This window comes from Halictus rubicundus, chromosome 7, assembly GCF_050948215.1.
Source record: "Halictus rubicundus isolate RS-2024b chromosome 7, iyHalRubi1_principal, whole genome shotgun sequence".
In the NCBI taxonomy this organism is placed as follows: domain Eukaryota; kingdom Metazoa; phylum Arthropoda; class Insecta; order Hymenoptera; family Halictidae; genus Halictus; species Halictus rubicundus.
The window spans coordinates 14,506,581-14,532,500 of NC_135155.1; the positions used below are offsets into that span (position 1 = coordinate 14,506,581).

Here is a 25,920-nt window from a genome sequence, read left to right on the forward strand (position 1 = left end):
TGTGTGTGTATGTTTTTCTATGTCTGTAAGAATGTGTATACATGTGAGTGTGTGTGTGAGACATTGATTGACGAAAGTTTGGAATATTTAATATTTGACGGCGACGGCCGCGGGGCTAAATTATTTTCTTTTAATTAGTCGTCTCGCGTTTTGAATCGTTCGTTTCTCGTTTCAATCTCGGTCCTTGTTTTGCATCTACGAATAAAAATGGGGAACGAGCAAAACACGTAAGTATACCACAAATACCCATTAAATATTATACACACTAATTGTCGCTATAAATGTCGTCTCGCGTACAAAGGATCGTTATTACTTTGCAAAAATTAATTAATAGTATGTTCTCCGCTGGCGGGGGTGTCGAGAGTCGTTACCTTTGTGAAAGAGAGAGAGAGAGAGAGAGAGAGAGAGAGAGAGAGATATACATACACTATGATAAAAATGAACGACTCACACGTCCGATACGCTTAGGGTTTCGAGCCTGCAAAAGGAAAGACAATTTTTCATTTGTTAGTTTCGAGACGCGATCATTAATCCTGAACAGAGCTGTTCTCAACAACTAGGGTAAAGGACCTTACTGATGGGGTATATTACTGTGCCTATATTAATTATACTTATTTTTAAAACGTAATGAATATGAAAAAAAGAGATATATAACATATATGTTAACTGATTTTAATGAAAAGAATTTAATATTCAGTATGCTTGAGAAATAAGTATAATTAATATAGGCGCAGTAATTTGTACGCCCACAGTAATTGGGTTCCTTACCCTACACAGTACAGGACCGTTCCATATTGCTTAACAATATTTTTAACGTCAGAACTACCTAAAATAAAATTTAACTATCGTGCGCACTCTTTTGAAAATGACAAGATTGCATTTATACAGTATGTGCTTTTCAGCAAAAAAGATTCTGTTATAATCGGTACATCGTCCAATTTGTATGTATTTAATACTAAGATTTTAACTGTGATAAGACACGCTTATTTCACTTGTTTATCAATTTTTGTTGTTCGTCAAATTTTATAGGTTCGATAAATGAATTATTCAGAATCATCTGGTAGTTCTAGCGTTAACCACATTTTGCAAGGTTAATTTTCTAATGATCCTAATGGAACGGATTTAACTTAATTACCGGGAACCGAGTGGTCAACTTTCGATTTTTCGCTCCGGGTCAGAACAGACTCGGCCAAGGGTCAAGATGCGTACCGAACGGCGGGTCGGTGTTCGAGGAAGAAACAGAGTGACCTATTGATGATCGATCGGACACGCACATTATGCATCGGGATCGATGACGCTCCGCGATTGGAAATCGTCTACTTCGATGAGAGAAAGAAAACAGAGAAATGTGAATATCCTTTTCGGCAACAAATCGTTGAAAATTGGTGACAATCGGTCGCAATGATGATAATAATAATGATAATAGTAATAATAATAATAACAACAATATTAACAGTAATAATAGGACTGATGACAAAGTATGGAAGTTTCTAATTAAAGAAAAAACATATGGTGTTTATTGCTACGTACAAGCAGGACAATGCACATTACATACAGTGACCTACATTTCGTTCACATCAAGCTTTTACATTTATTTATTAGAATTATATATAGAATTTCAAATTTTATTATAATGAAGAAATTAAAAATTAATTAATTATTTCGACGAAATTAAAGAGAATAGATATGAACAAATGGGTACAGCGTTTTTGCTAAATAATCCATGGTGAAATGTATTAACAAATGTGCGAGTCAATGCACTAAGAAATGACTCTAAGTCAATCATACTGACACAACTTGTTGGGTTAATTGGATAGGGATCTTGTAGACTCGTTATGTTGGCTTGCTTAAATCAGGCTTGGGCACATTTTATTTGGAATTATCTCAACTAATTAACTATTAATAAACTATTCATTATCGTAACTATTTTTATTTTAGAAGTAGTAGAGACAGCAAGCCGATCTTTTCCTTAAACAAGATAATTAAATCATTTAAATAAAATAGCAAATGTTCTTATATATAAGAGACAATCTGTATATTTTATTTAAATGTATTTATTTGTACTGGACCACAAGAAATATTTGAAATTAGGTTCCGTGAATTCTCTTAATGCAAGAAAAAATGTTTACGCATTTTCCGGAAGATATTTGCATAATGCACCAAGCCTAATTCAGATGACTACGAGTTGATGACAACGCTTGCAAAGGTGTCCACTTTTGCTAAAGTAGTTCCAAAATTGAAGAAAGCCACAGAAAAATCAGAATATGTAATATCAAGAATGGAGGCTCAAGTGATGATTGATAGAACTATAAATATAAGTCCAGCATTAAAAAGAAACAATAAGAACGGACCCTGCAAACATGATTCCCGAAAAAGAATCTATTACAGAGCCTCCGAACTGGAAGCTACAGTCTGTTTTTCAAAAGAAGAGACCTAAAATATGATCAGAGTCATAATAGCTGTCCACTTCGTTCAGCCTTGCAACGTAGCAGACGAACTGAATAACTATTACGACCATACAGGATTCGAACCAGAACTTCGTAGAATGATCTTAGAAGTACAAAACTCGAGAGAATACATAGACTAATCGAAAAAGACAATAGTAATGAATGAGAATCGTACAAATAATCAAAATAGAAGTATTAACAAAACTAGAAAAAAAAGGAGAAAAAAACAACCATCGACAGGACCACGACAAGACAGCAGAGAAAACAGCTTTGAACCCGAAAACATAATCGACAGACACAAAAACAATAGTAACAGATAGATAATTTTTACAACAATAAGAGAGCATGTGACTCGATAAGAGACCTGTGTCACATGATCGTCGAACCACAAGCGTGTGTGTGCGCGCGCGTGCGTGTGTATGCGTGAACAGAAAAATAATAATAATATGTACAGATCATCCTGAATCGCACGTAAACTGTAAGAAAAAATCTATCGAAATTCTTATATGTATATAAACGTGATACGTACAGGCTTAACAAAAAAGAAAGAAAATAGTGAATCGAACTGATTGATGGTATCATTTTACCCACCAGCGATGTATCAATTAAACCGGAGAGATCAATCAATCTTTCGATAACTATTACATCGACTAATCAAATTCTCCACAAAGGAATTTTTATAATTTCAATGATCGTAAAATCGAACATCTAGAATATCATGTCGATTGGGTGTTCAATTCTTTTCTTTTTTTCGAGAGCAATATAATCATTAATAAATCTATTAACAGGTCTTCTGGCAGGTAAAACAACGGTATAATGTACACTAAAGCTTCTCTAAGCGGCAAAATAAAATTAACACGTAAGAGAAGAACGAGATACAATAGAGGAAAGAGAGTTTTGTCTGTCTTCTACCGATCACAGGAGCTGCGATATTGCACTAAACGGTTTTCTCTCTCTCTTTTATGTTTCTTCGAACGCTGTGAACAGTATCGTGTCGGTGTGAAGGTTTTTCCACGCAAACGCTGATCGACGAACTGCGGATTTGATGCATTCACAATGAAAACAAAACAGTAACAACGTCGGAGTATTACTACATCGTTATCAACATTAAAATTAACCCTTCGAAGACGAATGTTACTATCAACATCAGGATCTGCACATCTAATTCGAAATAAATAATTTAAATAACGATAGATCCGTACACACAATGGCTCGCACACTTATTCACAAAGCTTCTCAAATAAACATTTAGTATAAAAATTGTTACATCATACGTGCACTCGTGGTGCATTTATATTCCGACAAAGAATTTGAAATTTTATATGCAATTCGAATAAATGTAACAGGTTTCTGTGAACGAATCCACGAGCCATTGTTTTACACTGTTCGAGACTTTGATATAGTTCTCTGGTAAGTTTACTATTTTAAAAACTGCTCGTCCGCGAAAGGTTGATAAAACTATTTCCCGTAACAGACGTAATTTTAGTTTTCGCATAAATATCCGCAGTCCACCGCTAAAGGAAAGATGATCGTGACGATAGAGTCTTCTAAGAGGACAACTATAGGAGATGAGAAGGTAAAGAGAGTGTGTTGGCTGTGGTCATCGACAGAACAACCAGGGGGCCATCTGTAATAAATTACACCAAGGTACGTTTATTCCGTTTTTCTTCATTTTTAAATACGATTGTTAAAAGTCGTGTCGCTAAACGTTCATCGTCTTTTTTTTTTTTTTTTGTTTCTTCTCCGTTTCATTATCGTTTATACTTTCTCGTTTTCTCTGTCGGCCGCTCGCCGAAGCTTTTTTTGTTCCTGTGGTGTTGTATCCGATGGTTGTTATTTAACGGTCGCTAAATCGCCTGTTTATATAGTCCCCACGCCCCTCGAGAAATTCGACGGACCGGTATAAGTAATAGGCGCGCATTGGCAAAGAAGAAAATGGTATTCGTTACTTATAATTTTTTTTTTGTCGTTTTCGTTTGGCGTTACTTAAGAGCTTCGCGACTCAGCGTTATTAATCAATTTTTTTGTCATTTTCTAGTTTTCCTTCATTTTTCCGCTTCCAATATCTACAAATTCATTTTTGTATTTTTTTTCCTTTTTTCGGTCTCTCCGAGGCTCGAAGAGAACAACTCGATGATCACACGCTTCGCATATTATTATTATTATTATATATATATATATATATATTTATATATATGTATGTATATATGCACGTATATATACTATATTGCTGAGTCTTGTTTCAATTCACAATTCTTTTTTTTTGTCCGTTTCTGATCAAATCGTTCTTTTTTTATTTCCTCCCCTATATATGTATTAGCATATTTTTTTGTCGTTTTCTTTTTGTTGGAAGGAGAATGATGTATTTTCTTTCGATTGTTGGCGATCAATTATATAATAGTGATGATAATAATAATAATAATAATAGTTAATAATAATAGATAATAATAATAATAATAATTCTTCATAATAAATGTAAAAGCTGGTACACAGAGATAACAAGCGACTCACTGGTGCCGCAGACAAAAAGACGTACAAAAACGTGACACATGCACAATACTAGAGAAAAACTTCGACAACACAAATTCACCAGACTAAATTCATATTTTTTTCCTTTCTCATTTCAATTATTTTCTTTTTTTTTCCGAATTGCGCCGTTGTTCATACAGCGGCGTGCACGCGAGCGGACGTGCGCGTGCACGCACGTGTGTGTACGTGAGTGTTGTATATGTAGATACCTGCTGGCCCGATATGATTGTAAATCATATATACATATATATATATATAAATATGTAAATATATATATATATATGTATGTATGTATATATATGAATATTTAATTATCTAAAAACATTCTAAAACATTCTTGCTTCGATTAAAGTCTGTCGGCAAACCACTCGATTGGCTGCGAACAAAAAAATCATAAACTAATTGCCCCCGCTCCTCCTCTCCCTTTGTCGGACATTTTGATTGTTAAGCAGTCCTCCTCCTTCTCCTCTTTATCGTTCTGTATCCTTTTCTTTTATCCTCCTTTCTCTTCTCGATTTGCTTGCGCGAGGGTTTGACACACAGACTAACAAGACGTTTGTGGCATTGGATGGAGAGAGAACTCAATTAGCAGTGAACTGAAACCGCCTGGCTCAGTAATTATAAATAGTAAAACTCTATTTCCAAATTATAGGTAGTGGTAGCCTGAACAGCGTAGTTTTCCCTCTCAGAGCTTTTGCATCCGGTAGTTTTTATTGTTGTCGTCGTCGTCATGATCGTCGCTTTCTTCCTCTGTGGACGCGGTGTCTAGCCACGTTAACCAATTGTTCACCTACACCATTCAATTGCCTCTAATTAATTGTCTGCTCTAGATTTCATCAAAGTTGTCGATGGAACCGTATAGTGACCTTCATTTTCTATCATCGTATCATCTCCATTCGTGCCATCAAATCAATTTCGACCTTACCATGTTCTTTAAGTCTTCTGTCTTACATTTTTTGTCATCCTATCATCTCTAGCAACGCAACTTAACAAATTTTAACCTTGCTGCGTTCTTTAAAACTGGTATCTCTAGTTTTTCATCAATGTATCATCTCCAGTGGGAATATTACATAAATCATCTCTATTTGCATCATAACAAAGAATAAAAGATAAAATGTCCTTATCGATGCCATTTAAAAATCATCAATCATTTTCTAAATGACGCTGCGTACTTTAGACTGTATACTTAGAATGACCTTAAACTGTAAAGGTTATAATAAAACAATTAGTTAGGAGAGTTAGGTCAAATTTTTAAAACGACGAGCTTTGACAATAATAAAAAGCATTTAACGTCTGTTTCATCAGAAATGATTGTACAGGTATTTCGAGAGCATGCTCAATGTTTAAGTAGCTTGAACGAGAACAACAGCAGGGTTAAATTAATTTGTAATACAAATAATGAATCAATTGATCTTTTGCGATTAGTGTAAGAGTCAAAGTTGTTCCCTTGACACTGTATTTAATGGTGTTCATGCAGAAACGTTGAAAATGGAAGAGTGTTTATACCAAGTTCACTGGTGAACCTTGAGCACTGAATATTCAGAAGCTCCGAGACATTACAAAATCACTATACTTGTTCCATCCACACATCTTATGTAATAGCTACACTGTGTAGATTTTATGAATTAATTAACCACTTGTCTTATGGCATCAGATACGTTGCGAAGACAACGAATCGAACCTGATAAATATGTACATATATATCTCCTACTATAAGTAACACAAATTTCCTGTTGCATATAACTTTGAAAAGTAATCAAACAGCAAACAAAATTACAATAGTGTTCCATATATCTTTAAGCTGGCAATAACAAATTTAATCTTCAATCGTTTGTATCTCGTAAACCAATTAATCAATTTCAATGGAATTTTCAGTGTTTTTTGAATATTGGCAGAAAAACTGAAGTTGTTTGGTCCATTTAGAAAAAAAGTTATTCCGATTTAAAATGTATGCCATCGCCCGAGTCTGGCCGTAGTTTCCCAATTTTTTAACAAAGTATTTTTTAATCTTGAATAGTTAGATGTAAAAATATTATTGAATTGTAAAAAAGCCCCCATAAATCTCAGTGCCGACAGAGGGTGGTAGGTACCACCATTAGAAAACTATGCACTAGAAAAAATGACTAATTGAAAGAGAAAAAAAACTGTCTTGGCTATACTCATTTTTACAATGAAGTGAACAAGTTGATAGATTCGAATTACCTCGAATAGAGCTTTTCCTTTCCCCGGATAAGCGTCGGTGACACACTCCTTCCATTTGAAGTAGGCTTCCTCCTCGATCACTTCGAGCCGGTAAAGCCCGTCGAACCATCGCAGTAGCATCCCTTTTGGAAAATTGTGCGAGAACCAAAATGCTTGGAGCGCATGGAGAGCTGTCATTTGAGACTCTATATTGACAAAGAGCAAGCGCATCAAGCGTGCGTATTTATCCAGTAATGCCTTTTCCTTATCTATCGCTGCTTTGCCTACGTTAGATGGATCAACGCCAGGTGCCAATATTGTTTCCTGTTGTTATAAATAAAAAAAAGAACACACCGGTTATTCAGATGAACTGACCACGATACGTCTATCAAGCGACAAAGAAAACTTTACAGAAACGAGAGGGTGCAATATGAATTTTTAGTTAAGCATGCCAACGAGAGCTGGGCGAGAATTCGAAAATTCTCTAGACTCGAAATTTTCGGTTCCTCGCACACCTCTAATGCCAACATTAAAAAAAAACAAACATTACACATATAGGGTATTACAAACTATTTTTTAAAGCACGGAGTGTCACACTTAAAACAAATTAAATAATTCTCTTGAAGGCTAATACTTAGAGTACACAGAAGGTAAACTATATTTCCATTCACTGGAATATTTTTTGAATATTTCAGTAGAGTACGCACACGTACTTCAAATACCAATAAATATGTGCGCAAAATCCCAATGCAAAAAGGTTCAATAGTTTCCCTTTTAAAAATTCTTGGCCCCTTTAAGTGAAACACTCAGAGGACGTTGGGAGAATGTAGTTCTTTGAAAAAGAAAAAGAAAAAACAGAAATAGAGTTGGTATTATGTCGATGACTAACCTGCGTAATGTATTTGAGAAGGACGTTCATCAGAGCGTTAATGAATTCGGAGTCGGTGTGATGTGAGGGTTCCAGCTTTTCTTTGATCCATTTGTAAAGAGTATTCGGGTTCGGGTCGTTCTCGAGTTGGCGCCAGATATCTCCTTGGATCTTGAGCAGCGGATAGAGGAAGGTGAGCTCCCGGTCTTCAAGAATCTCGGCGAGCCTCTCCTTCGTTTTGTCCGCCTCCGGGAGCTGGCTGATCAGGTTCACTTTGCTCTCGTTGAAGATCTCGGTGAGCCTCACTTTGCCCTGGCTCTTATGCAACTGTTGTAGGGTGAGTAAGAACAACGGGTGGTGTTGGCCGTTCTCGGTGACGGCGACCAGGTCGGTCAACTGAATCAAATTATCCACGATAGCCTTGGCTGTCAGATAGGCTACGTGAGACGCTACACAAGGCACGGTACTCTCTTTTTCCGGTATATTCGACACTAGCTCTTTCCAGCCCTCGTGTATCTGTTGCGAGGTGACCGCTTCCGCTTTCTCCAGCTCGACCACGAATTTCGCGACCAGCTCTCGTTCTGTATCGCCTCGGTCCAACGTATTCGAATACAACGTGTACACGGCGTGTCGTAACAGACGCTCCGGTATCTTAAGATCTTGGAAAGCCGTGACCGTGGCCTGTATGTTCCCGGGGGTCGCGAGGTCGTCCACCAACGCGTTCACCTTCTTCAGTATCTCCTCCCTGGAAATCCCCTTGTCTTTCCTATCCCTGGCTTTCTCCCGTTTGTCCACTGGACCTTGTTTGATCACGATCGCTGGCGGCAATTCCTTGTGCAGTAGTGGCGAGCTGGGCTTCAGTGTGGTAGTACGTAACAGAGGCAATTCTGATGCTCTTCCTGGGAACAGATCTACAGTTTCGATAATTAGAAATATTATCCAGGGCTTTAAACACGCTTCCGAAAATAACGGTTTTAAACTGTTATAACTCTAAGGTTCGGAATAAAACAGTTATGAAGAACCTTATTTTCGCTACATTCAAATTATTAGCGAAAAATATATAAATTTATATTTTGCTCCTGTGTGTTTGGCAAAGGATGCACAAACTTTTACTTTTGCATAAAGATCCGGTGTCTATCCATAACTGTTTGAAGAACCGAAGCCGATATTATATCAGTTTCCAAGCCCTGCTCTTATCTTTCGAACTACATTGTTCAAATTCGGATGACTTCTAATCACTACAGATTTGGTCGATCCATATTTGTGGTCGTAACTGTTCAACCAAATCATGCTTTTGTGCAACTACTTTCATTAATCGCATTCGGTGGTGGGATTCAGAAAATTTGGGAAATGTAGTTCATGTCGTGAGCGCGCTAAAAGATGATAACAAAAAGTAGGTGCTATTAGATAATAGTTCGATCGAATTGAAATTCGAAGAAACTGTTTACGGAGAACGGACTGAATCCCAACACCGATCGCATTCCATCGTAGCGTAAACTAGTCTGCTCATATTCGAATTTGATTAAAAACTTCCTGTTAATCACAGTCACGTGCACACGCAATGAGTTATATAGACTACGAACTAGACTGCGGATTTTATGCATTTATCACAAAAATGGGAGGATGTAATTTAAAACAGTAGCAGGATTAAAAGAATTTGAAAATATCAACACATTGTTTAACGACTTAATAAAACTACGAGAGAGAAATAAAGTCGTGTTTGGTTCCTGTGTTCTGTAAGCGATGCAAACAATTTTTATTTTGCATAAATATCCGCTTCCTAGTCATGACTAAATCCATATGATCAGAATACGTTGAGACTGGCAATGTAACTTGTTGTTACAACCTGATATTACGTTTCATCGATGAAACACTTACCACTATTCAGAGGTAGATTGGGATTAATGTTGGTTTGTTTGAACATCATGGAATTAGCTGATGGTCTAAGTGACACCTCTTCTGGGTGTCCGATCAACATCTTATTCTTGTTGAAGCGTAATTGTTCTTTATTGCTACCTGCAATTCATTCAGACTCATTAGTAGACTGCGGATTGTATGTATTTATGACAAAAATGAATAGGTGAGGTCCAAAATTGTGAAGACATTATAAGAGTGTTATTACATTATTTTCGGCTTGATAAAATGATCCAAAGAACGAATGCATCTATAATATTTTCGGTACCCCACAATTGACTTGGAAATTTTTTTATTTTACTCATTAGTAAATGATGTACCAAGTCTCTCATCATTTATTGATCTACGAAGAATTCCTGGAGATTCGTACGAAACGTACTTCTCAACACGAAATAGTTTCGGGACCCATTCAGATCCCGAAAAAAATTCTCGACCCGATAATTTCCTGAATCTCGCGAACCACTAGTAATTTTCTGAAATAATTTCGATGACTGACACCCAGTGCGAAAGAGACAGTGCTTACTGTTGTTAAAGTTTTGCGGCAAGTTGTGTTGCTGTTGATTATGTTTCCCTTGATAGTTATTCTGGTGACGATTCTGGTTCTGATAGTAACCGGGTTGGTTACGTTGATTGTGGCGGCCGTAGCCGACCCCGGAACTTCCTGAGAATCCGTTCGAGCTGAATGGAGATGACATGCCAAACGACGGTGAAGTCAACGGGATGCTTCCCATCATGTCCATGTCTAGTCCGCCACGTCCCATCTTCCTTAAGAACTCCGCTCCGAGGCGATCCTCTCGTCTATGGAAGCCATTACCCCTCGAAGACTCATCGTTATCACTGCGGATCTGATTGATAGGCATTGGACCTTCGGTGCTAGTCGCCTTGCGTGGTACCCAGCCATCGCGGCGTAGTTCAATGACATCACGCAGCATAAACTTGATGCGTAGAGGAAGATCGCTGCTCTCTGCCAGTGACTTCATACGTCGAAAATATTGATCCATGAGTCCGCGACCTTTATCCGAGTCAAGGATACGGCCGCAGGTACGCATGATCTGGCAGAGGCACTCGATATCCTCGGCGGTGTCCCCCCGGGATCCCCCTCGTCTTTTCTTCTCGAGTAGCTGCTGGATGCAGCGATGTAATATCGGTTCCGATACGATCCCGAGCTTGCCAAGTTCCCCGATAAATTTGATGTTGCCGAGCATCTTTCGCTTGGCCACCTGTCGGCGTTCCTCTTCCTCCGGGCCGAGTTCATCCTGGCTCTCGAATGCTTCGCTTGCTTTCGAACGATTCTCAAATTCGTCTCTGCACTTGTTAAGGAGAAGAAACGTGAACGTGCTCTGGCCTTTTTGACTTTCGATAAGAGCTTTTCGTGGTTCAAAGTTTGGAGCTTCGTCTGACAGCCGTTTGCACAGCTGTGCGTACATAGAACTGTACTTGGGTTCATCAAGCGCTTTTTCAAAGATCTGCAACACCAACACCAAAATTCATTAGCACTCCCCCTAACTGTATTCCCATTTCTCGTTCTTCTACAGAAGAAACTGCACAAATTTGTCTGTATCGCTCTCGTATTTGTACGAAAAACTTTTTAGGTTAGAGTCACACGTCAAGATCGTCGATACGTTTTAAATACAAGTCAGCAACGTTCCATGAAGGTGTATTGCACAAACAAGAACGAGAATTGGGAACATTAAGAAGAAAATAGGCATTACTATACTGTGGATGCACAATCAATTAAATTCAATACTATGTTTCCTTAGCACTAGATCTATGCGTCCAAATACTTTTATTAATAGTACTGAATAGTATATATTATTTAAAAATGTTTAAAAAGTTGGACAGACACGTTTTCGTTGTTCTTATAAAAGAATGTAAGTTATGTTTAGTGCTCCATAAACCTAGCGTTGATATCATATCATTAAGGAAGTAAAGTATCATTAAAGAAAATGTTATTTTGCATAAAAATCCACAGTGTAGTTACTAATACAACTGAATTAATCACTTACCAAGAAAATGACACCTTTCAGAATCAGATCAGAATTGAGCTCAACGTGGAGCAGGTCGTTGCTCAGCTTTGCGAACTTTTCCGGCGTAAGCTTATTAAGAATACCCCGAACCTTTCTAAAGATGAGATCATTTCTGCTTTCTTGGGTACGTGCATCGCGTCTAACAGTTGAAGGAGGGATCCAGCGTTGCTCAGTGGATAGGGAGCGAATATCGTCCCTGGAAGGCATCGAATTACTTTTAATTTCAGTGGTTACTAGTTGGAAAGTGTAACACGGTGGACTTGTTTTTGAAGGGGTGTAAAAGAGAAGCGGCTCGTGTATGAATTGTTTACAGTCAAGGTTATTATTTGACCCTGACCTTCCTCCCGAGACACGAGAAGCACCCCCCTGTCCTGTGGGGTTGTCCGTTGTTGCGCGTGTTTCGGCCCCCTTAGTGATAAATCACAGCACACAGATCTTCCTTTAGGAAGCTGAAACAAAGAAAAGATCATGATCAAAATACTGAACGATCCGCCAGGTGATTAACTGCTTACACGCATGCTACTCCTTCCGCGTTTCATTATTAATACTCAGCTTTTGCACCTGATGATACAGAAATATAATGTATTAGCAATTTGTTTCGTGTCAAGTTTCTTGCATCGAAGCACAACTAATGCTGCGCTGCAAAACTCGATAGCATTATTCTGTCATACCCCTTTCTTCCTACCACTACGCTGGACATTAATGATTCATTTCAATCAAAATGTTCATTTCTCATCCTAAATTGAAACTGTCCTAGTCTATGCCACAGAAATTTACCTATGTAGAAGACTTACTTGAGAATCAAACTATACAACATGTATTTCTGCATCTTTGGTAACAAGTATCACTTGAAATCTTCCTCGATTTACACCAATTCGTTAATCTTACAGCAAATGTATAGAGTACTCATGCAAATAATAGAATACGTATTTATTTCCAAAGATTCTATAAAGTAATACAAAATATTCAGGTGTTCTATTACTCATTAATGTTACAACGTATGTAAACAATCTATAGGTACTTCCACAGTATCGCCATGCAGGACAGAAACATCAATCAACATTCATTCGAACGACAACAAGAAAGGCGACAAGTTTCACCACCATGAGAACAGTGCAAGCAGTTGTATCAAAATTTTATTTGGCTTTTCATTAAGTAGACATATAATCTCGTTACCTCTGGTAGAAAATATTTAATCGATTTAATTTTGTTCTCAAATGAATAACACGTTAATATTTAATTTAAAAAATGCAAGAAAATTTCACAGAGTGTAAACAAAAGGTTAAAGTGATTTTACGACAGATTTTAATAATTTTCTGAGAAAATAGCATTTATTGCATTATTGTTTCATTTCAGGATCATCGATTTACCATTTCCAAAAGTCAAAATGAACTTAAATAATTATAGCGATGAAAATGGAACGGTTTGGATCGAACACTTTCTGCCAGGGGTAGTACATGGCATAGTGAAGCGAACAGAAACGATCAATTCCTGTTTCGGTATATATATAGTATATATAGAAATTCTAATTCCAGCACCAGGAGGCACTGATTAACGCGTGCGGGCTTATCGCGCTCACAGGTGAAGGTCTTCAACGGGGCTCAGGACGAGGACCTTCTCCAAAGAAACGGCTTTGATCTTGAGGTATCGGTTACGAGCAACAAAACAACCGAAAGCCGTGGACGATGAACGTGGAGAGGAGCGTATGTGGGGCGCGGCTCATGGTCAGACGGTCAATGAACCTTCCGTCGTCTCACCTCGACCGATCTCGGCTTCTATCGTCAGCCGGATCGGGCGAGGTCGGGCAACTTCGGCTGCGGTTCGACTAAGGTCGTCTTTGACCGCCTCGGCTGAGCGTCCCCCCGTGCACTTAGGATTACGGAGCCTGGGAAAAGCTTTCGGATGCGTTTCCAGCCACCACGGTTTCGAAACTGACGGGAAAATGGTTTCTCTCAACGACGACTTCATGTTCTATTTCAAATTTGGCATGAACTATAAATAAATTAATCTTACTTTTCTTTAATTTTTACTACACCATGTAAAGAATTTGAATTGTTGATCAGTAATCCAATTGACGATTAAATATGTACTTGAGTTACAGTAACGAGCAAAACTGAGTCTACACTATTTGAAGCAACATAACTTTTTAAAAAATAGATCAAATGACTTGAATGTTATGGAGAAGTTAGACGATTAAAAGTGCGATTTTAAGTCGAAAATCGTGAAAAATGGCAATTTTTCCACTTTCAAGCGTTTATAACTCGTAAACGAATTAACCAATATCGGTGAAATTGTCAGCATGGATATAATTTATTCAAGTGAATCAAACACATTTTTTTAATTTTCAATACAGGCTCAGATAAAATAGCTAAAAAAAACAACTTTTACTATTTCTTTTGCGATTCCGACCAATTAAAACTTTTTTCAATAATTTTTTACACTTCGTCTAATAAACTAATCCTTCTAACTTCTCAGTAACATTCAAGTCATTTGATCTAATTTTTAAAAAGTTATGTTGCTTCAAATAGTGTAGACTCAGTTTTGCTCGTTACTGTAACTATGATTATACTTTGAATTGCATTGTAAAAAACCTATAGAAACGACAGGAATATTATACTATCGCGCTAAAAATTTCAATACGTGTTTCGCTTTAAAATTGTTTTTCAAAATTAAAATCGCAAAAATGTCCGAGTGATCGTCGATCACGTAAACGTAAATGGATCAGCAGCAAAAACTGGTATTCTCGTTTATCAGATATGAAAATATGTATGACCGGCATTATCTATTCACGTATGCGGTCGTTCCGCATAAATAACGAGCAGCATCGTATCAAATAAATGCATCAGCAAAAAGCACGGCTCGATCGGAGAACAAAAGAGCTGCGGAAAATGAATTAGAATTCTTGGCAGTGTTACCAGAATGCAAAGTATTGGCGCGAATATGCAAGTTGTTGAATATCAATAGAGGGCGAAATTGTTTTGATATGTTTCGAACGGCTGGCGGGAAATTCGAACGTGTTTAAAAACAGAACGAAAATACAGGGTCGACGACGGGTTAAAATTTTCGAGGTTCAGTCTATATATTGTTGATGGATTTTTTTACGTCAGCATCGTTGTGTGCAGAAGGAAGACAAGGCTTACCCCCAACGAACAAGGCGGAAGCTAAATTTACGGGCGCACACGAATGGATTCGTGCCTGTCTCGAGTCACGTTGCTCTAAGGTTGCACGAGCGAAGGTCGCCGCCAGAAACACACTCCGACATTGAAAATGTTGCTCCGGTGCATTAAACCGGTATTCGGTATCTCGTTTCCTTTTAAATTTACATTGCCTTCGCCGGAGGATGTTCGGACGAAGGCCTCGCCGAAGGCTCGCGGGCTCTCCGGACTAGTCGAATTACCAAAATAACGATCAAAATCGCTTCGTCTAAATTTATCCGGCGAGAATTCCAATTTACGTATCCGTCGAACGTGTCCCGATCGGGTACATACGACAAAACGGTCGCGTGTAAATATTTTCGTAACCGTTGCCCTACTCTGTCACGGTCAACGTCAAATTCGCCGTTTCGAATAACTTCGATAAACTCCTTGTCTCTTTTTTTACGAGGAACGTTAACGACCAATTTATACAGATAAAAATTCGCACTACGCGTGCCCGAGATAACCGCGTCCCGCGACTCAGATTATGGAATTCTGGGATCACGACACCGGAAATGCAACATTCCACAGGAACAGTTACGTTACTGGTTTTCTATGGGAATGTTGGTATCCCGCACCTACACGTATCTAGCGATTTAAACTATAGGGATATATACCATTGTGTTCGAATGAATTTATGTTACGAATCGTTAGTTGACGAGTTAATCGATGAGTTACACGTACAATTTCGAAAAAATATTGTCACCTTAGCACTATTAACCCTTTGCACTCGAAGCCATTTTAACTCTAAGACGAAACATTTCTTCCGACCTAGAATATTTCCCTTCTACATATATTTTTTTATGCTATACATACGAAAATGGTGCAATTTACTCGTACAGTACTGAAAAGTTTAGTAATTTATTAAATACAAACAAATTTAATAATGTAAAAAATATTTTCAATAATGATACAGGAATTTTTAGTGGCGCCTTACAGTCGCCATTCGAGTGCTATGGGTTAATAGCTAGGACGAGAACTCCGGTTCAGAACAGTCACCAATGAAACGTTCGACCCTAACCTTCAAAAGATACAACATTCGAACATTTAAATCAGCAAATGGCTCTTACCTATATCAATTTTTATTTCGGACGTGTTGAAAAATCTAATTTCAATTAAAAAAAGAAAAGACTATAAGCTTCAATGTTACGACTTGTGCATAAAATTGTATGGAAATTCTAGTGTTCGTTTTATGAAGACTAGGAGGTGATGGGATATAGACCGTGGATTATTTTTTTAGTGGGTGTCCTCGAAATATTCGATAAGGTCCGCAGTGTAAACAATCGTGTTTTAGCCGTGGCTAATTTTTGCGCGAGCGAGCCACGATATGGGAACGCGTGACGACAGTGAACAAAGAGATAGCGATGGAGTGACGTAAAGCGAATTGTCGCTATCCTTCCCTGGGCAACTTCGAACGCTCCATGTTACTCTCTGCGTGTCCCTGTGACACGTCACAGATGCGCCGTGACGGTTGCTCTCTACGAGTTAGAACAAGGCTGCCAACTTCCGAAGGCCGATAACACTCGAGACCCAGCGGATACTCCCGACCGAGCTGCGGATGCTCATACAAATTTACATATTCACAATCCAATTACAATATTCAACCGTTTCATCGTTAACTAAACAGAGACCCATTCACAGCTCGGTGAACAACTTCACCAGTCAACTATTGAATCGTTCAACTGCATTTGCTATTTCTTTTCAGAAGAACAAAAACCCGAGGACCGGGAATGGTCATATTAACTGTCCGCTCCGCTCAATCACATTATACATGCGCGATGGACATCTACTATGACTGTATAATTGCAAATTAAAAATATTAGAACCCGTCATCTCTAGTGTTAAATTATTAAGCTGCATTTACTATTTCGAAAGAAAAAACCTGCGAATAGTAATATTAATTGTTCAAGCACATTATACGAACATGCTATGCTGGGCGTCTATGGCGATCAGACTGCGGATCTTTATGTAAAATAAAAAATGTTTGCACTGACTGCAAGACACAGAAGTCAAATAACAATTTCTTTCTTCTTTCAATTATCTCGTTAAGCTGAAACTAATACGTCGACACTATTAAATCTTTAATTAATATGTCCACCACTTTAAATTGTACGTACCAGTTTTTTGTCAGAACAGCTTAAAGTCTGCAGTCTAATTATGACCGTAAACGTATTGCGAGTTTCTTTTCAAGAAGAACAGACCCAAGTGCATAAACATCCGCAGGCTACTATAAACAGCAGATGGTGAGCTGTGCTACTGTGCAGCAAACGAAAATACGTGGAATGTAAACTATTGTAAACCATGGCAAACGAAAATCAGGCCACGACACAGGCGACGACCACGACGGCGGCGTCTATTACCAAATAAAGGAAGAAATTATGTGTACGTGGGCACTCGGGAAAACAGGAAAACACGTGTTTGCGCAAGTCAATTCCTTCTTCACACAATTTCATATGTCATCGATATTTCTTCACGTTCGGAGACACGCCGAATACAACGGGCTCATTGTCATGCAACTAACGCTCTTTGTGCCACACCGTATATGAATCGCCTTTATTCGCGCGATGCATTTACGTGGCGACGTACACTAGTCTCCAGCAGGCGAATCTTGGTGGGGATAATTTAGGTTTCGTTCCAGCGCGAATGTAACTAGAGCGGATCGTTTTTCGCGACTAGTGAAAATTGTTTTTGCGACCGGGATGATCGTTACTGTCTAGCTTGATTGGGTACTCTTACTAAGTAAAACGATTCAAAATAGCAAACGACCTATTTTATCGTGACTCCAATTTTTAGAGGAATATACACTCCCACCAGTTCAAAATATGCTTCAGATTGTAAAAATAATTTGCTGAAATTACACTTTGTATTTAAAGTGCTGTTTAAGTTGTGTACCACTCGAACGACGCCATGTTGGAGACACCTTCAATTAGACTCACTTTATTCTTTCAATGATGAAAGAGCAATAGGGTGACTGTGCCTTATATCAACCCCTACCCCAATAGCCAGCATTAATGAATTATTATACATTTCAGACCAGGTTTACCGAGCACTAAAATTGAATATTTTACATTACTGCATAAAAATAACGAAAATGTGTCTATCCAAATTTTTAGCCAATTTTTTTTTAATAATACATACCCAAAGAAATAAATTTAACAAATTAAAAACATTACGCCACTTTGACGTGCCCCGTAAACCTAGTATTACAGTGTAGCTTCATGACTCCATATTATAAAAAATTTTGGAAATGTCACATGAATAATAAGAGCGCTTAAAATGATCGACCACTGGCCTGAAATGGCCGACATCTAAAACAATTTACCTCGTGTACATTTCCTTTTTGCCTAGCATTCAAGACTTCAATTTATTTATTTCCTCCCGAAAAGAAATTGCTTAAAAATAAATATCTACTAACAAATTATAATAGATCTGAATGAGCACAATGCTCTACTTCCAGTTTACTCGAATGTGTAGCCTCATGTCCCGATATTATAGAACATTTCGAAAATAATACATTAATAATAACGACGCATAAGATGGCCGACTACTGGCCGTAAATGGCCGCCTACTAGAACAATTGCCCTATGTTTCCCTCTTGCCCAGTATTCAAGTGGTTAATACTAATGTGTCTCGGAAAGGCCTTATATGCAATCGAGTATCGTTGTTTTTTTTTTATTTTGCCCAGCTCAAGCAGCGAGAGGAGAGTTCCCGGGATTCGTCACCGAATTTCGTAGGGGGTCTCGCGTCGACCGGGATTATTCGAGCGTGTCACAGTTCCGTGGCAAGGTGTAAACCAGCCCCCAACAAAGTGGACAGCTGAAAGGAAATCAGTACGTCTATTCATAGCCCGATAAGCGTTCAAGTCTGCCCCTGTGACAAAGAGGCCGCGTACGGCCGTCACACTTTCGACGTAGGAACAGTCATATGGCCGAGCATTTAAAGGCGCAGCCGAGCGAACGCGCTCACCGACGCGAGCCTGTATGCGTGACCCGACCATTAAACGTTTCGAGATTGTAAATCGTTAGAACACACGGGGCTCGTTCATAGAGAAACTAGATCAACTCGCGAGGAAAGTCATCCAACCCTAAAATTATAATTTCAATGAAACGAGTCGCGCATCTAGAGCGTAATCAACAACTTTTTCTCAAAGTCCCGGCAACCCCTTCTTCGAGCGCGACTTTACAACGAAGAAATTGTACGCTTCATCGGGCTAAAATCGGGAGCGATCAGGATACCTGCTCGAGAAATTAGATTGTAAAACGATAGAACCGAAAGAGCGTCGTTTGCGTACACGCCACGAGAAAACCGCCATTTTCCCCCGCTCGTCTCCGAGCCGTTAATTACTGCAATCACGTTTTCAAACGTAAACAAAATTTCCTGCGATTTCTTTTGGCGATGGTATGAATCATCGAGGGAAAATAATCGAAAGCAGGGAACACGAAGAAAACCAGCTGCACAAACACGGATATATGCGAGTCCAGGTTCTCGGCTGAGCTAAGCAGAAATTCGAGGTTCGAACATTTCTGCTGGACGGACGCTGCAGATGCTGAATCGAAGCCACGAGTAAAACGGGATCAAAGAAAAATATATGTATGCGTTCGAAAAGTTCGTTCAGTGTGCCACTGGGTTCCCCCAATATAATATCGATTCGAGAGGCCACGAAAATTTCGTGGAAACGTCGGAAGCATGACAATAAACGGCTGGCTGAGCTTCGTGCACGGCTGGGCCGTGTGCGTGCACATCGATCGACAGACACACGGACGTGCTTGCATACGTGTGTTTACAAGAGGGAGGCTGTCGAACATCCCGTGACAAAATGAAAACGGGAAACCGGCGGAACCGAACGCTGTTTCGAGACGCGAGGAAAATTTTCAGGGATTCGAAAGCGAAGAGGCGAGCGTTGGTCTCGAGCGACGTCTACATGGCAGAGGCGCGTTAGGGGAAACAAGCGAAACCAAAAAGAGGATAAAATTCCACACGACGTTCCTCGGCAAAACGGGGCTCTCTCCGCCACAGGACGCGACACGATTGCCGCGAACGTCAGCTACCTGAAGGTTTTCTCGGGAGATAAAGCGCGTTCGAGGAAGAAGATTCAAGCGAGCATGCAAGAAGCCGTAGGGGATCAATCTACATGAAAAGTTGCACCGATTAAAATGTCAAAAGTAGAAGCAGTTGCGTAGGCGGCCGCAAACAACGCTCGATTATCCCAGTCCTGCGTATAGGTTTTGATTTTTTTTTTGTTTTTTTTTTCGATCGAAATTGAGAAACCGGGGTTATTTTAGCAGTCGAGGAGATCGGACTCGAGGCTCGGGAAGGATTCGCGCAAACGAAGCGATGGAAGATGCGTTCAGAGCCGACATGACGCACGACCTATGTACGTGCAGCGTTGACTGGCTCTGAAGCAACCCTCGAGAAAATTCTGTTCGAGTTTTGACGGGTTTCCCGACGGGATTCCGTAAAAATAATTAGCGGACCGTGGTAATCGAACGTTCGGCTTGCTGTTTGCGATTTGTGAGCGACTGGAAGGCGATTATTTTAGCGGATAAAACGATGAGAAATCACAATAGCGTTTACTTACGGCCGACGGTTGTTGTTTCTGAAGGCTTTCGCAATCTGTCGGTCGTATTCGGGAACTTCCGTGCCGTACGTGTTGTCAAGCCAGCGTCCGCCATGCGACTAACCTCTGGCCAAGCAGGAAGCTGGCTCCTCGACAATGCCGACCGTCGGATGAAAAAAATTTCTTTGGATTTTCTTGGGCTTTTTGCACCACCAACGTCTAAATTACCGCTAAATTGAATTTATTGTTAAATTTATTCTTGATTCTAGCGGTAGGAACACATTAGGCGGGGCTGTAGACACATTTATATGAGCCCACGAAAATTTGTTTATTGCCAAACTAATTAGGATGTTTGGTGCACGATAATTGGAAAAATTCTGCGGACAGAATATTAAACAGTTTTTGTTAATCATTGATCGGATAATTGTATAATTGTAAGGTATAACAAAGACCTTTGGACATCGGTTTGAGTTACGTAGTACCGACGTTACCGCAGACACATTAAGCTATACAGGGTGTTTCCGAAATTCTCACACACCGGAACAACTTTAAAAATTCGTCGGATGCACGTGCATTCGTGTTTATTATAAAAGAAAGAGATAATTAATGAACTGATCCGTTATGCTAGCCTCGTTCAATAACATGCGTTCTTATGTTTAAATTTTTCGAAAATGGGAATATATGGGGAAATATTTTACTGTATACTTTCGACTTACTGTTGTACGAGGAGTCACCTCCCTTCCGGTTGTACAATTTCGGAAACACCTTGTATATGAAACTCTTCTCTTATTTGAATTCAAGTAGGAACATTAGTACATATCATAGGTTATTGAAAATTTACTACACGATAATAGTATTATTTTTAATATCTATAAATGGCATTGTGTAGCCAAGGCGTCGAAATTAATACATTATCTCTCTAACGTCGCGTTTTGTGATTTCCTCGTCGTCGCAATTTCCACCCCCGTCGTCTCATTGCGCATTCAATTCTGCGCAGGTCTCCGCGAAAAAAAAGAGATGCGCGAGAAAGATAGAACAAAGAAAACACGTTTTTCATGTGTGAGTTTTCATATGAATGATGTAACTTGTCTCACTCTACCGCAAGCAAACTAAACGTATTTGAGTAATACAGTGTTTCGGTAATAATGGGCAGATCGTACGGCGCATCCTATTCAGTGTGTCCTAAAAGTGTTGTACTTTCTTAAAAGGGGTGATTCCTGAGATCATTTGAAGTCATTTTTTCCTTTGCGAAAATGTTCTCCGGGGCTTTCACGAAAAACACGGACCAATCAGAGCCTGAAATAGGTGAGCGTGACGTTGGCATTGGTCGAGCCGGAATCCTTGTATTATCACCGTGCTTTGATTGGTCCGCGTTTTTCGGAGCACATTGTCGCAAAGGAAAAAGTCACTTCAAATGATCTCAGAATCATTACTTTCAAGGAAGTACAACATTTTTGGGACATCCTGCAGAATAATATTCGTGTTTTAGCTCAGCGTATGCGCGAAAGAGTCTGGACACGCAAAAACTGAAATGAAACAAGCGATGCTACACACTCATATTTATTACTCAGTCAATGATTGATTACACATGCATTTCTCTCTTCTCTCTCTCTCTCTCTCTCTCTCTCTCTCTCTCTCTCTTTCTCTCACTCTGTGTGTGCGTGTGTGCTGTGTGTCAATGATGGCAGCACTATCGCAACAATCATTCGCCAGCCAATCACAGCAAAAATAATCTCCCTTGAAACTCCCTAGCATCGTGCTATGACTCCCAAATTGCGGGACACTAAGGGAATGAAAATGTATTTAAAAAATGTAACCCGTCGGTAATATAGATGCCTGTCAACAGGCACAGAAGAGAGTATAAAGAAGCTATTGTCACACGGACGGTAGATTAGACCGTTTAGGCAACTGTCAGTTTCTAAGATTCGACACATAAAAATAGTTCTCTTGGTTTTTAAATGTGAATTAATAAAGCAATTTTTATTTAGATATTAAAGACACTTATGATAAAAAAAAACAGGTTTGTTGTTCCTCGACAATGCTCAATGTCTCTCTGCGCGTTTTCGTATTCGCATTAATTTGAACTGTTCGACTATAGACCATTAGATCCGACTGCTCTGTTGAGCTGCTTATAATCGTGAAATGGTTTTAAAGAATTCCACAAATTGCCATTTATTGTGCTCGTTCTTTAATGTCAGTGTGACTATCGCGTAGCTTCGAACGGTTTCTGCATAACAATCACGGGAACATATCGATATTTGTACGCCGTTTTCGTCCAGCTTACAAAAGTTTGCATTTAGTAATAATATCATTATTGACACGAGATAGAAAAGTATAAACTCGGCTTGTGACACAGACTTTAAGGTACATCGCACTGTAAGTCAATACCTCACGAAACAACAGATGATATTGCTGTTTTCCTATTCTGATGTAATCTACTCGAAAAATACGGAAAATCGTTTAATTCGAAAATTTATATGTTTTACGATTTTAATAACTCCTCTGTTTAGTAAATATTATGTGTATATGTGTACTTTTAACGATTTTCAAGTTTTCAAACTTTCATTCATATTTTCTAGGTTCGTGAGTCATTTTGTAAATACTTCTGTTTGTTTGTAGAATGGCTCATAGTTCTCAAACATACGGGTCCACGGATCAACGGACGGATGTACCTGATGTGGGATTTAGCCCTACTGAACTTTATAGTCTCAGCGAGAATATTACTACTAACATATATACAATTAACACAAGTTGGAGAACGCTGAAAAATGCATATAAGAACATTGGAACCAATAAAGATAATCAGGGTCTAAGAGATAAGGTGTAGGTATTCTCCTTCTTATATGAAGTAGTATAATTATGTGCAAAATTTGTCTTAATTGTATAGATGCATTGTTGTCAGGATTTGTGACCATTAGACAATTTTATACATTTCCACAGTATTTATTTCGATCAATTTTAACGAGCCTTAGAATTTATTTGGGCCTCCAAGGAACTCTTAATAGTTGATTGCTGAATTTGATTACAGCAAATTAGTTCATAAACAGTTGCAGTGTAATGATTACACAGTATCATTCACATTAAATTAATTGTTATAATTAGATTACAGATTTTATGAATTTGTAACAAACATTATGAGATGCAATTTAAAACAGTAGAAAGATTAACAGAATCAAAGAAGATTGATGTATTATTTTCAGCTCCTGTGGCTTGCAATTGATGCAGAAAATTTTTATTTCATATAAAAATGCACAGTCTAGTTATAAAAGCAATCTGTTTATAATCCGTAGTCCTAATTACTTTTTATATTTCTCTAGGCATGTAACACAGTTAAGCACAAATCAAGTAATTACTCAAACCAGCAAAGATATTGCAAGACTGACAGTGCTAATGAGGAAAGGTGATAAACAGCAGAAGTTGCAAATTGAGAAACTCACGACCGATTTTACAGATGCTATGCAAAGATATTCCGACATGCAGAAGGTATATAATATCTCATTGTTTACTATAAAGTTATTGCCTATATTCTCCATTTATGAATCACTGCATACCCTATTCCCTATGTACTACTAAGGGTATAGCCGAATAAGGTGGTGAAATGTGTCCCCAAACCAAATTGATCTTTCATCATATCATTCGTTAGAGCCCCCAAAGAAAACTATGTGTAAAATTTCAAACCGGTACCCCTACCACAAAGGTAATTATAGAGTGATCTTGATTTTAACGAATTACCCTTTAGTTCTTCTGTTCTTCTCAGCAAAAAATTACGAAAAAATTCATGAACATTTTAATTAACAGCACACACGACTGTGAATTTTTTCCGAATTTTTTACTGCGAAATCAATTTTTAAAACATTCCAGAAACTTAAAATTGCTGATTTTATATCGACGTTATCAAATAGCCACGTTTATATCATTGCGGTAGTTGCGTCTCATTATGATTATTAATGTGTATTTTTTCAAATGTTTCGAATTAGACAAACATGTTTAAAAATATTGAAAATTTTCAAAAATCCGAAAAAGTGCATGTTTCACATAGAAGTTTTAGAGATACAAGTTTAATAAAAATTCAGTAATGGGACATTGTCGGAAGCAATATTCTCAACGTTTTCCAGATTTTTTAATAAATGAAAATTCGATTTTTCTTTACTTGTCTATAGGTACATCATGTAACATTGAACACTTCTATTTTCAGAGAAATAACGTACGTAATTAAAAATTTGATTCAAGATCATAGAATTTTGAAATCTTTATTGGAATCTTTGGGATCTTATCCAGCTATACCTTTTTCTAATAATAAAATTTATCAGGCTTGAAGATTGCTAAAAACGAATCGAAATAGCTACTGGATTGTTATCATTTTTGGATAACAGTGTCCATCACTACTTATAATCCTCTGTGTTTGAGAAATTACGAAAACATTTAAATTTTCAGCTTTAAAAATGTTTTCTGCTTCACCCATAAAAGATAAATGAATGTTTCTTCATCGAAGTGTATAGAATGAATTGGAATTTACTTTGGCAAACAAATGTTTTCAGACAGTTGCGGAGAACATGAAGAGACATATTTTGCGTATAACTAGTATAGAGAGCCCAATGGATCAGGATGACGATGAACAGCGTCAGCTTCAGGTTCAAGAGGACGAGCACCGTTCAACACTAAGGTTTGAAATTGCATCAACCATATTACTGTAATCACACGTTTCGAGGCAGTGAAAAAAATCGAAATTAATTCTCACAGTTTGCGCTCAAGTGATGGGTTCAGCTGATGTTAAAATTTCATTAAGAAAAAGTTCGAATGAGGTTTTCTAAATAATAATTTTCCGAAAGAACCGTACACGACTAATAAACAATCCTAGTTCGAACTTAAAATTTCGGTGATCTTATTAAATAATAAAATAATTGACACATGTATTCTCAGCAAAATTCTTTTGAGTGTGTACGGTAAGTCTTCGTTCGATCTACACCGATACCCGATCGAATGCGAATAGTATGGACTGTTTGAAACCAGTTCGCAAGTAAAATTATTTTCTGTACAATGCTTAGGAGTCTTGAGTTTCAACAAGGTTTACTGTTAGAGAGGGAAGAGAGGATAAAATGGATCGAAGGAGACATTTTGGATGTGAATCAAATATTGCGTGATCTAGCTGCGCTGTCGTACCAGCAGGGCGATACGATCAGTAAGTGCATTCATGTTCCAACAA

At 38.4% G+C, this 25,920-nt stretch overlaps 2 protein-coding genes and 1 long non-coding RNA gene across 6 annotated transcripts in view; 2 read left to right on the forward strand and 1 right to left on the reverse strand.

The window, feature by feature from the left end:
* LOC143355660 (uncharacterized) overlaps nt 1-25,920 on the forward strand; it is a 250,921-nt gene that overhangs the window by 146,110 nt on the left and 78,891 nt on the right. The gene's annotated exons all lie outside the window — the stretch shown is intronic.
* Nucleotides 1,488-20,895, reverse strand: Nat1 (N-acetyltransferase 1). Of its 3 annotated transcripts, XM_076790674.1 has the most exons (8): nt 20,739-20,895; nt 12,304-12,415; nt 11,946-12,162; nt 10,463-11,405; nt 9,904-10,041; nt 8,047-8,936; nt 7,179-7,481; nt 1,488-5,766 (listed from the first exon to the last, which is right to left on the reverse strand). In XM_076790674.1, the coding sequence occupies exons 4-8, from the start codon at nt 11,364-11,366 to the stop codon at nt 5,662-5,664; spliced, it is 2,340 nt and encodes a 779-aa protein (XP_076646789.1). In that variant the 5' UTR covers nt 11,367-11,405; nt 11,946-12,162; nt 12,304-12,415; nt 20,739-20,895; the 3' UTR covers nt 1,488-5,661. The 3 variants fall into 3 exon arrangements, with proteins under 3 accessions (XP_076646789.1, XP_076646788.1, XP_076646787.1); XM_076790673.1 differs by lacking the exons at nt 12,304-12,415; nt 20,739-20,895 and having other exon boundaries at nt 8,047-8,924; nt 11,946-12,173; XM_076790672.1 differs by lacking the exons at nt 12,304-12,415; nt 20,739-20,895 and having other exon boundaries at nt 11,946-12,173.
* The window catches only part of Syx13 (syntaxin 13), a 4,003-nt gene continuing 685 nt past the window's right edge, over nt 22,603-25,920 (forward strand). Inside the window, exons 1-5 of one of the 2 annotated variants that reach the window (XM_076791225.1) lie at nt 22,603-22,737; nt 23,337-23,540; nt 24,035-24,200; nt 25,256-25,380; nt 25,763-25,896. In XM_076791225.1, the coding sequence (XP_076647340.1) occupies nt 22,721-22,737; nt 23,337-23,540; nt 24,035-24,200; nt 25,256-25,380; nt 25,763-25,896 (646 nt within the window). In that variant the 5' untranslated portion in view covers nt 22,603-22,720. Of the gene's footprint in view, nt 22,738-22,836; nt 23,094-23,336; nt 23,541-24,034; nt 24,201-25,255; nt 25,381-25,762; nt 25,897-25,920 lie in introns of those variants that run through there. The other variant, XM_076791226.1, reaches the window with a different exon arrangement.

What these genes read in the sequence shown, in the direction of transcription:
- Nat1 (XM_076790672.1), bottom strand. Translation starts at nt 12,173, where the DNA reads ATGCCTTCCAGGGACGATATTCGCTCCCTATCCACTGAGCAACGCTGG. An exon ending in TGAAAGGTGTCATTTTCTTG is followed by an intron (nt 11,406 to 11,945) that starts GTAAGTGATTAA and finishes TTGGTGTTGCAG; the next exon opens with ATCTTTGAAAAAGCGCTTGA. An exon ending in GCCGCAAAACTTTAACAACA is followed by an intron (nt 10,042 to 10,462) that starts GTAAGCACTGTC and finishes AATGAATTGCAG; the next exon opens with GTAGCAATAAAGAACAATTA.